The 14,765-nt window shown below is 44.1% G+C and overlaps 1 protein-coding gene across 2 annotated transcripts in view; it reads left to right on the top strand.

Annotated features, from left to right (window-relative positions):
• The window catches only part of LOC147734644 (zinc finger CCCH-type antiviral protein 1-like), a 172,380-nt gene that overhangs the window by 105,445 nt on the left and 52,170 nt on the right, over positions 1 to 14,765 (top strand). For both annotated transcript variants that reach the window (XM_086952941.1, XM_086952942.1), the window contains 2 exons: positions 7,411 to 8,697; positions 12,836 to 12,934. In XM_086952941.1, coding sequence (XP_086809067.1) covers positions 7,411 to 8,697; positions 12,836 to 12,934 — 1,386 coding nt within the window. The remainder of the gene's footprint in view (positions 1 to 7,410; positions 8,698 to 12,835; positions 12,935 to 14,765) is intronic.

Here is a 14,765-nt window from a genome sequence, read left to right as displayed (position 1 = left end):
TAGCTCCAATTAGGGCTGGTGACATCTCTTATGACCTGTTAGCTTATGCAGACAATATAGTTGTGATAACATCTGATGTCCAATCTGCATTTCTGGCACTGAAGGAACTAGCCAAACAGTTTGGAGTAGTGTCGGGTTATAAGCTTAATGTGTCAAAAACGCAGGTGGTTCAGACTCCCGATAGGCCTATATCCGATGCTCCAGTTGTTCCGGAAGCTATGTATTTAGGGGTGCGGATAAGTTCCATAGTTGATAGGATTCCGGACCTAAATATCCTCCCAATGATAGAAGCAGTCAACACTAAATTGGGGAGACTTGGCAACCTACATCTATCTTTATATGGCCGCTGTAGCGTCCTGAAAATGACAGTCCTCCAAAGATTTTTATATCTGTTTAGAACTGTTCCTTTGTTATTTTCACAAAATAGCTTGATTAAGGCAGAGAGGGCCTGTAGTAGGTTTTTGTGGGGATATAGACGACCACGACGAGCAGCTAAGTGGATGTATCTTCCTCGAGATCGGGGGGGGCTGGGCGGTTCCCAGCCTTGTTATGTATTACTGGGCAGCAATGTTACAAACTATGGGAGTGTTGATATGCGGTGATAGGGCGAATGTACCGATGTCCAACCAACCTACTATATATGAGATAGGGCTAGGTGAAGCTGCTAAGGGTATAATGTTGGAAGTTTTGGAGCCTAGCTATTACAAAAGGACACGCTTCAAAGTATTGATCGCTGCGTGCTCTATCTGGCAGGAAATTAGGAAAAAATTAGACATTCCAAATCTGAATTTCTATACACCATTCAAAAGCAGCAGAGTGTTTCCTAGTATCTTTCAAGACTTTGTAATGCTTGGATGGCAAAGGAAGGGTGCCTATATGCTGGGTGATCTAGTAGAGGATGGGCAAATTTTAGCATACAGTGACATTAGGAATAAATATAAACTACCCCGCGCGATTTTTTAAATATCTGCAAATACAAAGCTTTGTGTACAAACAACTGAAGACCTCAACAGCTATACTTGATAAGTTGCCAATTATCGAGATGATTGGGAAAAGAAGTAGAATAGGGGCACTTTATCAATATATAGTATCAACCTTTCCGGACGACTTGTTAGTACAAAGTGCCAAGTGGGAAACTAAATTAGGTCGGACAGGTATTGACTTAGCCCCGGTAATGGAATATGCCAGTAAGGTCATCGTATCAGGTTCATTGAAGACACAAAGCTATATGGCCATGTTAGATCTTTATTATACACCAATGAAAATCGCAAAATGGGGTGCTAGGAAGGGCAATACACGTGCTCGCTGTAATTCATTGACCGCGGACATAATACATATGCTCTATGCCTGTCCAGTATTAGTAGGGTTTTTTGATGATATTGAGCATTTTATCAACTCTACACTTAAGATAAGTTGCCTATTGACTCCTGCATTAGTAATATTCGGGGTTGACGTGGGTAATAGCTCAGCTGGTACTCATTCATTCTATAAATCAGCTCTTCTATTCATTGCTATGTCCCAGGCACGTCTGTGCATTACTTCTCAGTGGTTATCTGTGGAAGCCCCGACGTTTGCACAATGGCGAGCAAGACTGTTAGCCCTCCATAGGTTAGAATTCTCTGTGTTTTCTTGTAAAAGGGGGAGGAGCCGGTTATTAGCAACTAGAATCTGGGCGCCGGTGGCTGAATGGGTTGGCTAAAGATTCATTGTGCTACGGGGTATAGACTGATGTGTGTTTTTTCCTTTAAGATTATTGTTTATTATTCCCTTGTGGTTATTGATCTCTATGTTGTAAACCGCCACATAAGTGCTCCTCATCAGATTATCTACATGGATGTGCAAAGTTTTTTTCCAGCAATGTTTTTCTTGGGCTTAAAACCAACTCTGCAATGTGTATTGTAATGTGTTTTTCGTTTATTGAAAATAAAAAAAATTTAAAAAAACAAAAAAAAAAGCAAAGGCTATGGCGATGCAAAACAAGCATTGATCTATCACCTTCACCATGTTTGTTAAGTTTGGCATTACTATTTTCACCAAGCAGCATTTATTTTTGCCAAAGCTGCCTGAAGCAACATGGGGCTGACGTGCAAAAACATAGAATTGCTGTCTTTTAGATAGGTTAGGCTGGTTTCTGCTGCTTCAGAAAGGTAGTAGAACTTCTTTCATTCTTTCAATTATATGTTTTTAGGTCTCGCCTGTCGATGCAAGCTCAATGCGCATGCGCATTGAATTTAAAAGCGCGTGCACATCAGTTCCCTCAGCCGCACTCCAGGCCCCTGCTGCTTTCACACCCCCTCCCCGCTCCGCCCCCTCCCCTGCCCGCCGTCTGTTCGCCGTCTGTTCCCTCAGCCGTCTGTACCCTGCTGCTTAACACCCTCTCCCCCGCTCCGCCCCCTCCCCGCCATGTCGCATTTCTCCTCCCCCCCCTCCCCACAGCAATGCCCTCCTAACAACACACAGTGCTCCCTGATGCAATGTATCTTTTGTTAGTCGCTCGCGCCGCATATGCAACCTATGGGCTTTATTTATAGAAGGTGCAACCTTTTTCGTCATTGCGCTGATAATTACTGAGACTTCTTTTGGCATCATTGCATATTGGGCATAGATGAAAATTATGCCCATCTTACGCTTTTGATCTTTAAAATATCCTAACAATAATTTGGTTTGGACATAATGACTATCGCCACAATATGGCCGCTATGAAAAGAGCGAACTATATGACCCGCGATGGGCACGCCCCCTCCAATTGACGCAGGTGTTCCGGTTTCTCTAGGCTCGCCGCGTTATTTAAACAAACCCAATACCATTGCGGTTTCCTGCCCGGCTCTCTGTTGCTGTTACGTGCACCAGCGCTCCAGCTGACCGCAACAGTCTTATCTCGGTAAGTCTTACGTTGGCAAGCTGACTTTTAGGCTAGTTCATTCTGTCGGTTTTTTTGCTTCTTGCCGTGACGGGTGGCCCTCTCATTATCTTCGCTTCATACGACATGTAGGAATGAAGGGTGTTCTATGATGGGGGCTTTATTATTTATGACTGCTTGAACTATGCGGATTTGCTGTTTTTTCTTCTCGTTACCTTTGCAGCTTACATACTGCGCTGGTTAGTTTTGCTTCCTTTATTTGCCATCCTTGACCCACTTTCAGACCTGGACTGTGTTCTTATCATGCACCGGGATCTAGGGGGGGTCAGAATGATAACCGTATGGAATTGATGCCCACTTTCCAGGGGGCTGGTGATTTAACACCTCTTCTCTATCTATAATACAGTTATAATTCTCCCGTTCCATGATGTGGGTTAATATTTCTGGACTTCTTCCTGATTTTCTTTCTAACTTCTCTCATAGGCTGTTGGTATCCTGCCTATTTGGTATCGTTTGTAACTTAAGAGTTACTTGCAATGGAACGTCTTCTCTGCTCGGATGCACCATAGGAAAGATGCCATGTACCAGAGTAGGTGCTCTGGGTAGTAAGGAGTAGATAGCTATTTTATGGTTCTCCTTACTGAGCTTATAGCACTGTTTTAGTCAGTAGACTCAAGTGAGCCTCATATCCTGGGACATGGAAAGGATGCTACTGATTTGAGTTAATTATTTTCATTTAGGTCTAGCGGTGCCCATTATTGTACAAGCCTATCCATTATCAAGTGGTTTTACTGTTCTTACCTCTAGGCCTTCGTGCGATATTTTGAAGGTGTGGGCTTACTCATTAGGTTCCTTCATCTTGGCATGCTATCATGTTAATCCCACTGATTTTCCATCTTTTGAAGCTGAGTTGCTGTTAATAATACTTGTTTTTTTAATTCCATTCTGAGCCCCCCACTTCCTGTGCATGCTAACTGCTCTACTTGCACTTCTCTGTCCACTGCTTGCAAGCGTCTTTCATATGTACCATCACCTCTCACTCTGAATGGCATCTTCTTCTGCTTGCGATACTAAACTTCTATATTAGATTCTTGGTATATGTTACCTTTGCATGCCAGACTGTTTCTCCTCCTGCCTCCCTGCATGCCAGTTTCTCTCCGTCTACCCCCACATTATGTGCAGATCACCGTTATGTGTCAGCCAGCCATTTGTGCTAGACGAACTGGCGTTTCCTCTGCCGATCTTTAAGCTAAGGTGAAGTTACTGGATCATTGGCGCACATTACCTGGAAACGGCCCCTCTTTTCCCTATTGTACCTTTTCTTTTAAAACTATAGGTACGTGAACCAACAAAAGCTCCTGCCTAGCCAACACTGTTGTGTTTACTTTTGATGAACAGCAATATCAATGTGGATATTTGTCCTGATAAACTGCCAGCGTCATGCACTGGAGTACGTTTTAGAGCTGCTATTAAAATCCCGCTGGTTCACAGAGCTGGACAGGAAAGTGATATTATTTGTGGGTAGTTCTTAGAAATGCATGTTGTTTGCTACTGGAGTCTAATTCCCTATTGGCAATGGATCATAGTGACCTACAAGCTATTTCAGAAAAGGCCAATGTCTGTTAGAAATGGTTTGTTGAGCAAAACACAGTAACCCTTGCTTGTTTGAGCGGACTCTTTTGCCTTAAATAAGGTGCATGACAGCACACAGGATGCTAATATAGCTCTGAAACTCAAACGCTGAATCCTTGCAACGTTGCTGTACTTTGTGACCGTTTAGAGAGCGGCAGGTTTCAGCTCGGCTGTCTTCTGGTTGAGGCAGAGTTAATACCTACATTAATCTGCAACTCAGCACTTGTTTGTCTAGTTGGCAGACTCCGCTGAGAGGCCAACATCTGAATGGGTGCGTGCGAAGAGTCAGATAGCCTGTACTTCTGCCACACACTTTTCTTTCTAATGCTTACGGAGCAGGCAGCGCTAGTCTCTCACTCGCCTCTCTGCATGCATGCTTAGCTTCCTTTGTTACTTTCTCTTGGCCGGACTCTACCGCCCTCACTCTACCACTCTACCACCCTTCCTCTACCAGTCTACCGCCCTCACTTTACCGCCCTCACTCTACCACTCTACAGCCCTCACTCTACCACTCTACCGCCCTCACCCTACCACTCTACCGCCCTCACTCTACCACTCTACCGCCCTCACTCTACCACTCTCACTCTACTACTCTACCACCCTCACTCTACCGCCCTCGCTCTACCACTCTACCGCCCTCACTCTACCTCCCTCACTCTACTGCCCTCACGCCATCTACGGCCCTCACTCTACAACTCTACCGCCCTTCCTCTACCACTCTACCGCCCTCACTCTACCACTCTACCGCCCTCACTCTACCACTCTACCGCCCTCACTCTACTGCCCTCACTCTACCGCCCTCACTTTACCACTCTACCGCCCTCACGCCCTCACTCTACTGCACTCACTATACCACTCTACCGCCCTCACGCCCTCACTCTACTGCCCTCACTCTACACTCTACCGCACTCACTCTACCACTCTACCGCCCTCACGCTACCACTATGCCGCCCTCACTCTACCACTCTACCGCCTTCACTCTACCACTCTACCACCCTCACTCTACCGCCCTCACTCTACCACTCTACCGCCCTCACCCTACCACTCTACCGCCCTCACCCTACCACTCTACCGCCCTCACCCTACCACTCTACCACCCTCACTCTAACACCCTCACTCTAACACCCTCACTCTAACACCCTCACTCTAACGCCCTCACTCTAACGCCCTCACTCTAACGCCCTCACTCTAACGCCCTCACTCTAACGCCCTCACTCTAACGCCCTCACTCTAACGCCCTCACTCTTACGCCCTCACTCACTTTACCGCCCTCACTCACTCTATCGCCCTCCATCACACTATCGCCCTCCATCACTCTACCGCCCTCCCTCCCTCTATCGCCCTCCCTCCCTCTATCGCCCTCCCTCTATCTATCACCCTCCCTCTATCTATCTATTGCACAGCATCACTGAACGCCACAGAATCACTTGTCGCCAAAACAACATCACTCAGCGCCACCACAGCATCAATCTGTGAAACCATTCAACAACAACTGGTTCAAATATTTTCTGTCAATGTTTCAAGCTTTATTACAAATGTCATAAAAAGATGTTAAATGTTTTCACTTCTGTTCTTGTTAAAACATTGTGATTTGTCAGATCAATACATGTAAGACAGGGGAAAACTAAACATGTACCTTTACTAATGCTATAGATGTAACATTTGCTAATTTTATAACTATTGGCATTTCTAATAACAAAATTAATACTTTTATATTTTGAAAAACATAAACAAAAATTAAAAAATAATTACATTTTCCACACCAAAAGCTCACACTTTTCTATTGCGAGACCTATTGCATTTCCAATGCTTGTTTTGTGAACGTCCGTGTCCTAATCCATGCATGAAAGGTCATAGAGCCGCCATGGAGAACCAGAATAAGGCTCGTTTCACTTCAGTTTCCTTCTAAAAATCTTCTCTGTTACAACTTTTCTTGCACCCTCTCTATTATATTGTATACAAGGAATGTAGTGGTCAAACCAAAAACTAATGTTTCAGCAGAACCAATTTTATAGCCAGTCTGTCTGTGGACATCTTTTTGTTCTTTGTCACTATTTGTTAATTCTGCATCATGTAGATATTTTGACTTTATTTCCTCAATCTTTGTCCCTGCCCCTATCTTTACCCCATAATGCAGACATTGGGTGTGTTCCTCTCTTTGTCCTTTCCATAGCCGAATGTCTTCCATTCTTCCTCTCTTATTTCTCACTGCCAACTCTACCCCTTATGTTTTTAGTGCCCTCCACGCCTGAAGCTCTCGCCCAACTATTCTTTTGTTCCTATTTCCTGTCATTTCACACATCGCTGTTTCTCCCCACCCCTCTCCTTTGCCTCTCCCTTTCTGTGTTGAAGTTTTAAGCGGTGTATGTATAGCACCAACCTTGCCTAAATGCAGTGAAGATCTGTACAGCCATTGAATGACCGGAAAGGTTGCTGGTTTCTCTCTTCTTTCCTTTCACTCAGACGTTTTGTCTTATTGTTCTTTCTTTTTCTTTTCTCCTAATTCTCTCGTGTTTAATTCTGAGAGCTATCAGAGCCCTGGTTTAAACCAGTAGTAACATAAGACTGGAATTATGTAAACATGAAGTGTTAACCTGGTGGTTTTAGGGATTGAAGTGAAATTCAAGTGTTAAATTCTCATCAGTCATTTAGTATAGTAGATTACATGTTTAATGCGTGTTTATGCTATTTATTTGTTGTTAAAACTGACACTGGACAAAGAGTGCTCCTGTTGGACTTGTGAACTATTAAGCAATTACACAATATCATTAAGATTACTTAAGTTTCTTTTAATTACACAAACTGTGCTTCCTTGTTGGAGCTGCATTGTAGGTCATGGGAATATAGTAAATGTAGTGTTAATATTAAGTGGCAAACACTTGTGAAGCAATTGTTTAATTTGGTTTATTTTCTCCCAGATCACCCACGCTCCCGTGGCAACCGAATCAATGCAAGAAGAGGTTCTCGACCTCAGACGCCGGACACTGATGGGTCTGAAGTTCAAGGTGTGGTGGAGCGCTCCTCTTCTGAATCCAATGTAAGCGGGGCAGAGTATAAGAGTTCAGCACCCTCTTCTAGAAATCGGAGAGGATTACCTTGTCGACCAAAGTCGGCTAGTCCACTTCCTCCCCCTACTAACACGGTAACAACGTACCCTTCTGCTGCATTTCTTCCTACGACACAGCCAACGGACAATTCAGATGCCCAAACATCACTTACACCCCCCACTAAAGCAAACCCAGAAATCCCTACAGCAGTGCCTCGTACTATGGATTCAGATGTAGAAAACTTACTGGCTCTATATATGAAAGGGTATAAAACCGCCACAAGAGACTCTACAAGAGAACGCCCTTGCAAAGAAATGAAGAAGCCACTAATTCCAGTGAAACCACTGTTTGCTGTTACTACAACAGATACATCAAATCCAGCAATAACATTTGGTACTGGGATCCCGCTTTCAGCCAAACTTGATGCACGGTTGTCAGCCATCTTACCTCCTCAAATCACTACAACGGTCAAAGTGGATCCTTTGGCAACAGCCAGCATCAGGTCTGATCCAGCGAACAAAGGAGACATTCACATACCAGTGACCTCACCATCTCCCCTTGATACAAAGGACGTTTCATTGCCTGGGGTAATGGCAAAGACTGGTGCTCAACCAACAAACAAATCATCTATGCCAACAGCTGTAGATACTTCCCCTCCTAAGGCAAAGGACATCAATGATCTTACTGCAGCCTCTGGCATCAACATGCCAGAACGCAGCAAACCACCTACGAAGACATCAGTCGATAGAGAGATGCCTTCTCTACCGATGTGCACAAAGAAACCAGTACCCTCACCTCGTACTAGCTCTCTGGACACCGACACACTGTTGCGTACTTCAACTCCTACCCCTACAATGCCTACAGGAAGCCTGGGATCAGTTACGCCTACTGTGAGTGGTCCTCCTACTCTGAGCTTCACTAATAACAAAAGTTCTGCTGACCGCACAAACCCTGTGACTGTGTCTCCACCTCAGACTCCACACACCTATATAATACCTGTGCATCCTTCTCCCGCTCCCCACACTCCTGTTTCCAGAACACATGGTCAGCTGTCATTTGTACCAGTTAAAGAATGTTCACCGAGAGCTCCTGCACACCGAAATGAATGGGATTCATTTGATTTATTCGATGATATTCCACAGGCGCCTGCACCAAAAGGTAAGAATAATGCCTAATTTCAGCCTTGATTTTGAGGACCGCGCTAAGGCAAATCGCACCCAGAAAATAGCACAAAAACAGTGCTGCAAAATGACCTACTTATTATCAGCTGATTAATAATGTTCTATGTTCACAAAACATCAGTGTCAGTCTGAGAATGTTTGCTGCAATTGGACAAACTATTCCAAATTGTGAGTGCAAGAAAAGAGGAAGTTGCAGCCGCAAAAACCAGGGGTAAGAGTTGAAATGTATAGATAAATGCAGTAAAAACTCGATGATGGCACATGCTGTGATCCAGATTATAATCATCCCCTGCCTGACTTTCCCTGTCTGCAATTCTGAAGTTTCCTTGTCACTGCTTAAATTTTGATTGCTATATCGCAATTTATTTCCGGGGCTATTTGCACTCGCCATTTTTTAGATGAGCAACTAAGGCCAGAAGTGTTCTTGTACGTTTGCCTTATGATGGGTTGTGCGTACAGGGAAGTCTAGGATGCACAGTCACTTATTTGCAGTTTGGGAAAAGAAAGGGCACTTACCCCTTGTGGCAGCTGTCTTTCCACTAGAATACTTATCCCACTTGGATGTCTTACTGTGTGATGTCCCTCCCCCCCGCCAACCTCAACTAGCCCCATTGGTTACTTTCAGAGGTGTTGGCCACACCTTTGTATCTTCAGTGCCAACTGGGAAATCCATGACATTGACCGACTCTATCGACATGAGATCTGGTGCTTTCCTTTTTCAAGGAGAGTTTCTGGGATGCAAAAGGAGTACATTCTGAAGTGCAGGTACAGAGCACCAGTGAGTAGGGGTACAGTTAAGGTCCTCGTTAGCGTAAACCATCATTTTAGTTTTCCATTACCTGGTGCGGGGGGGCGGGGGGGCTGCTCTGCTGACAGAGCAGGTGCCGGGGGAGGGGTGATTTGCCCACTCAAAGTGTACATGAATGTTTGGCGGGCCATCTCAGGCCGGGCAACCATTCATGTGCACTTTGCATGTTCTCCACCCAGGCTGCAAGCTTAAGACCTCTCTCTAAAATGAAACCTGGTGTTAAATGGACACTTTTTAGAGTAATCATAGGTCTTATGAAGCACTGTGGCTAGGTCTGGGAACACAGTGGTCTCTGTAATGGGCTTCTGCAATGCAGGGTCTTCCAGAAATTCACAATACTTTTCAAACACTGGGTTCTATGCAGTATTCGTTTCATATAGTTATGTGACATGAAATATATACATCGCAATGCTGGCTCTTTTGTTGTGTTATATACCAGATTAGCGCTGCAGGTTCGAACACCCAAGCAACCCAGAATAAATCACCTATCCCCCTGATGGCTATGGCATCAGGTTCAGGTCCTTTCCATAGCCTTAGTATAGGCGTGCTCAAGCAGTCTGTGATGGGGACATTTTCACTGTTGCAGAATATTTTATTTTATTTCATAGATGTCTTTGCCATTGCCAAGGGTTACATCGATTGGTCTCCTAATTGAAAAGACCTGGTGAAGATGCCACTGGAGGTCTTGAGGGCGGTGGGTAGTGGCAGAGCCCCTTCGTAAATAATATGCACATTTTTCCCACCAGTCAGAAACCCACCAAGTGGCAATCATTGAGGGACTATTTCACAGGGAGATGGCGCGACAATTTGCTGAGTCCTCTCTCTGCAAAATGCAGTTATTTCTGGTGGATTGGGCAATGATATCACACATTTCCTGTCTGCAGAATTCTCTCATAGGCGGCAAGTCTCATGGTGTCGCTTGTAGCAACTGTTTAGTCACAGTTTCTGAGATTTATTTAGGTAAGCTCTAACAAATATTGGCAATCTTCCTTCTTCTCCTTCAGTAACACCAACTACATAAAGGTGGCCCCTGTCATAGCCTTTCTTCTGCAGAGCTTTTCTTAAGTACAAAATTAGCTGATATTCTGATAAAAAAGGGCCCCCTTATTTCCAGAAGTTGTAGCAATTGATCTCTTGAAATACAGAATCCATGGTGATGGGAGACACCCCAAAATGCATACTGAGGATGTGAAATCACTCCAAGCAGACCTCGGCCAATCAGAGCTCATTGGTGAACTAACAGTGCATCCTCTAGAGTGGGATAGGTTTGCAAAGCACATTTCTTTGACCCAGGACATGTCGTTAACATATACCCTTATCCAAACGTCCCTGACCACAGGATTAGCTGATGAATTTTGCTCAAACTGCTGGGGTACATACAAAGGTCCTCTCTCTGCTGCAAAGTAGGATTTGTGGATTCATTCCATGCACAGAGCAACCGGACCTACAATGGTGTGTATATGGGAGAGAGAAAGGAAGATACAGGTAGTGGAAGCAGTAGTTGCAGCCCACAAAAAGAAATACATATGTCATGTGCTTGCAATTGGGGTTTAATGGAGTAAGCGATTCTAGTAATGACAGTACAGATTTAACTAGGAAAGACCAGTAGGCAGTCTCAATAAAAGGGTAGCAGGAAAAGGCATTCATTTATAGACCATAATCATTTGCCACTTTATACCAGTCAGATTAACTCCTACACATAGGGATGGCAGTGTAAAGCGGTACTAATGGTAGGAACCCACATTAAGCTGGCTCGAACACTGAGCCTGTGACCAACTTCCAAGGTTCATTAAGGATCACATCTCACCTGACATGGAAGACGTGTTTCCTGTGCAGTAAAATATATCCTGTGTACAAGCAACATCTTGGAACTATAGAAAGAAATGTTCCAAAATGACAAAACTTTATTTTGTATTGTTCCACGATGTCCGCCTTGTTGCATCTACATGCAAGAGGACGGCCATTTTGGATCCATATTAAATACAAATTTATGATGCCTGGTCACCATTCTTGGCTTTGCCAATGCAGGAGGAATTTAACAAGTATTGGAACACCCAGTACAGGCAAACAAGCATTTGCAAAGCAATACTAATTGGCTGTGACAATGCTTGTTTTAAGAGGTAAGCTTGCACCTTAGCCACTTTTGGGTAATTGTTGGTTAACATTCCTTTACTGGAGAGTCAGATAAGATTAGATAATCTTATCTTATCTTATCTCATCTTATCTGGAGAGAAGCTATGGTGGCGTGGCGGCATGTGCTTCCGTGTGCGAGCACTGTTGGTTTGGATTGTGGCGCTCCTGCAGATGCATACGCTCATCAGGTATGACCAAAGACTGTCTGCGTTGATCTCTCACTCGCATGCTTCTCAGTCAATATCCAATCTGTGGTTTAGGCAGGTGTGTGAATTGATGCGAGGTTCTGCTGTGAAGGTACCTTCCATAGGCTCACACACATTCCACCCTTCCCCTAAAGATGAAAGTGATTGGATGAATAACGGGTCTTCGGGTGTCACAGAATCACATTGTATTTCAAAATAGCATGTGTTGGGTGTCTCTTGTCAACATCATTAGGTTGCAAATATGACACCTCCTCTAATAAAGTAGAAGTAGTAAAGTATTTTAATTGTTTGTAAAAATGTTGACAGACATTTACCAACACAATCTACATGAAACACAAGAGTGAATGAGAGTTGCCTGTGCTGCATACCCTGTGCTCCAGGTGTTACAACCTGTCTGATTATTATTATGAGGTGAATGGAGAGTTTAGTTGGAATCATATTGTTAGTTTAAGAGATCTGAGGATCATAATATAAAATTGTGTAATATCTATGGTTTCATGCGTTGTTTGCCCAACGTTACAGAAACGAAAGACATTTTATCTTAGGCCGATATATGAAGGGAATGAAGTTTATATTGCTAAAGCTGCCGCTCAGATTTGATATAATTCACATAGTTAATGAAGTATATAAGTTTGCACATTTTTCATGAATTTTTATTGATTTAGGCCCAGATGTAGGTGGCCAAATAGCGAGCGCTAACGCTGAAATTCTGCGAATATCAGCATTTACGATCGCTATTTGGCTGCGAGCAATGTAGCTGAGTTTAAACCTACTAGCAAAATAAGGAATCGCAAATCTGTGATTCCTTATTTTGCTCTTGCATTTAAGGAATCGCAAATTGCGATTCCTTAAATGCAATGTAAGTAGCACAAAAGAAAGTGCACTTGGCCTTAAGGAATCGCTAATTACCACCAACTTCAAGTTTCCTGTAGAAACATTTAACTCTGTGCTACATTTTCATTTTCCAGTTCCCCAACCCCTTGTGCGGCCAGTGGTCTCTCCAGAAGATTGTGGTGATCCGAACGAGATCTGCTTCTATCACATCTGGGCGTTTTGTCAACGCAAAAGTGAGTCCTTACACACTTCTTTCCGCCTGCTCCTCGCAGGCAGTGCACACCTGTGTCCTGCTCAGCTTGGTTGAACTATCACTGTCTGGAGTTTAGCAAAATTATGGTTTGGCTGCTACAAATATTCAAAAGGATGTTTCATAGCCATCGTGTGCTGCACAATTTTATGAGCTCCTTTGCATATCATTTTGCATCAGAGAATAGAACAGTCAAAGAGAAGTAATTGAGTCAGTAGGATTATTACACAGCGATCAACAAGTTATTCCATGGTGTAGAGATTTGAAAGAATAGTATCTGAACTGTGACACAACACTGCAGAAATACCTTTATATGTTATGATGTTTTGTGTCTTTCGGAATAAATGTAATGGCAGCTGAGATTTAGCCATATGCCCTTGCTTCTTCTCTACCATTGGTCGGTTTGAAAAGCTCTCAGCTACTACAGCCAGTGATATGGACTGTTCTATGTAAACACACACGTGGCCTAATTAACAAAGGCACTTTGTAGTACTTTATGGTATGTTATGCAGATTTATAGAGCGCACTATTACCTGGTAAGGTATCCTGGCACTGAGCAGGTGTAAGTCTATGCTCACCTGGGGTCTAGTGGAACTACTTTAAAAGCCAGGCATTCAGCTGTGTGTGGAATTCAAGCAGTGAGGAAGAGACTCAGCCACAGCAGGCTGTAGTGGCAGTTCGTTAGGAGTGATGTAGGAGAAGGCTTGACTGCCAGAACTGGTTTTCCGCATTTGTGTGATTTGTGCAGGTAGAAGTCCAGATCAGCGGAGGTGGCTGTAAGGTTTATGAACGCAGATGCGATTATTAAGGTGATCTGGGCCCGGGTTATGTAGCCTTGAAATTGTGGGTGAGGAGTTTGAAATGTGCTCATTTGTGAATGAGGAGCCAGTGGAGCTCCTTCAGGTGTGTTGTAAGGTGAGTGCAGCGTGGGAGGTTGAGAATGATTCTGGCTTCCGAGTTCTAAATAGTCTGCAGCCTTCTAGTGTGCTTTTTGTTGATCCCTGCTTAGAGGATGTTCCATAGTCCACCTTGCTTGTGAGCAGGAGGCTGATATCGTGAGTGCAGATGACAAGGGCTAGAGGGATCATGTATGCATTGAAGAGGGTCGGGTGTTGTGAGGATCTTCGCAGAACTCCGCAGATGAGGCTGTGGGCATCCGTTGGGTACGATGCCACACTGACTAACTGGGTCCTTCCAATCAGGAAGGAGCAGATAAATAAGAGTGCATGTCCTTGGATTCAGATGTTGTGTAAGTGTTGGGTGAGGATGGGGTGGGAGACTGGGCCAAATTCTATAGAGAGGTCCAGGAGAATGAGGACTGCCATGTCTCCACTATGCAGAGTCCTACTGGTGTCATCTGTGGCAGCGATGAGGGCAGTTTCCATGCTGGGGATGGTTCATGTAATACAACTGCTCACTTTTAATATACATGATAATTCTGAAAGGCCAGTATTGCTGGGAGAGTTCTTACCATATGTCAGGCAAAGGAGAGGGCACCATGCCAGTCTGCTTCATACATGCTCAGCAGTTCGACTACCACATACAGCTAATGTCCCATTGATAGTATAGCAGCCCCTTCTGTGCCGTTCGGTCCTTGAGCTTGCTGCTGGGACTGCCAAACAGTGCCAGTACTGTACCATTACATGTTAGCATTGCTTTTGAGAAGTGTATTCACAGTCTCATTTAGTGAATCCTGGATGAGAAGTCAAGGCCCTGTCCTGTTAACAGTACTTTACTGTCCAAAGAAATTATGTTGCTGTCAAAGTTATTGCAGCCTTGCTTAGAAATGCTGGCCTTTCACAGTGAAAGTGTGG

This window comes from Lissotriton vulgaris, chromosome 1_2 (assembly GCF_964263255.1).
Source record: "Lissotriton vulgaris chromosome 1_2, aLisVul1.2, whole genome shotgun sequence".
NCBI lineage: Eukaryota > Metazoa > Chordata > Amphibia > Caudata > Salamandridae > Lissotriton > Lissotriton vulgaris.
The sequence above is the reverse complement of the archived record's forward strand: the minus strand, read 5'-3'. Positions and strand labels throughout refer to the sequence as shown.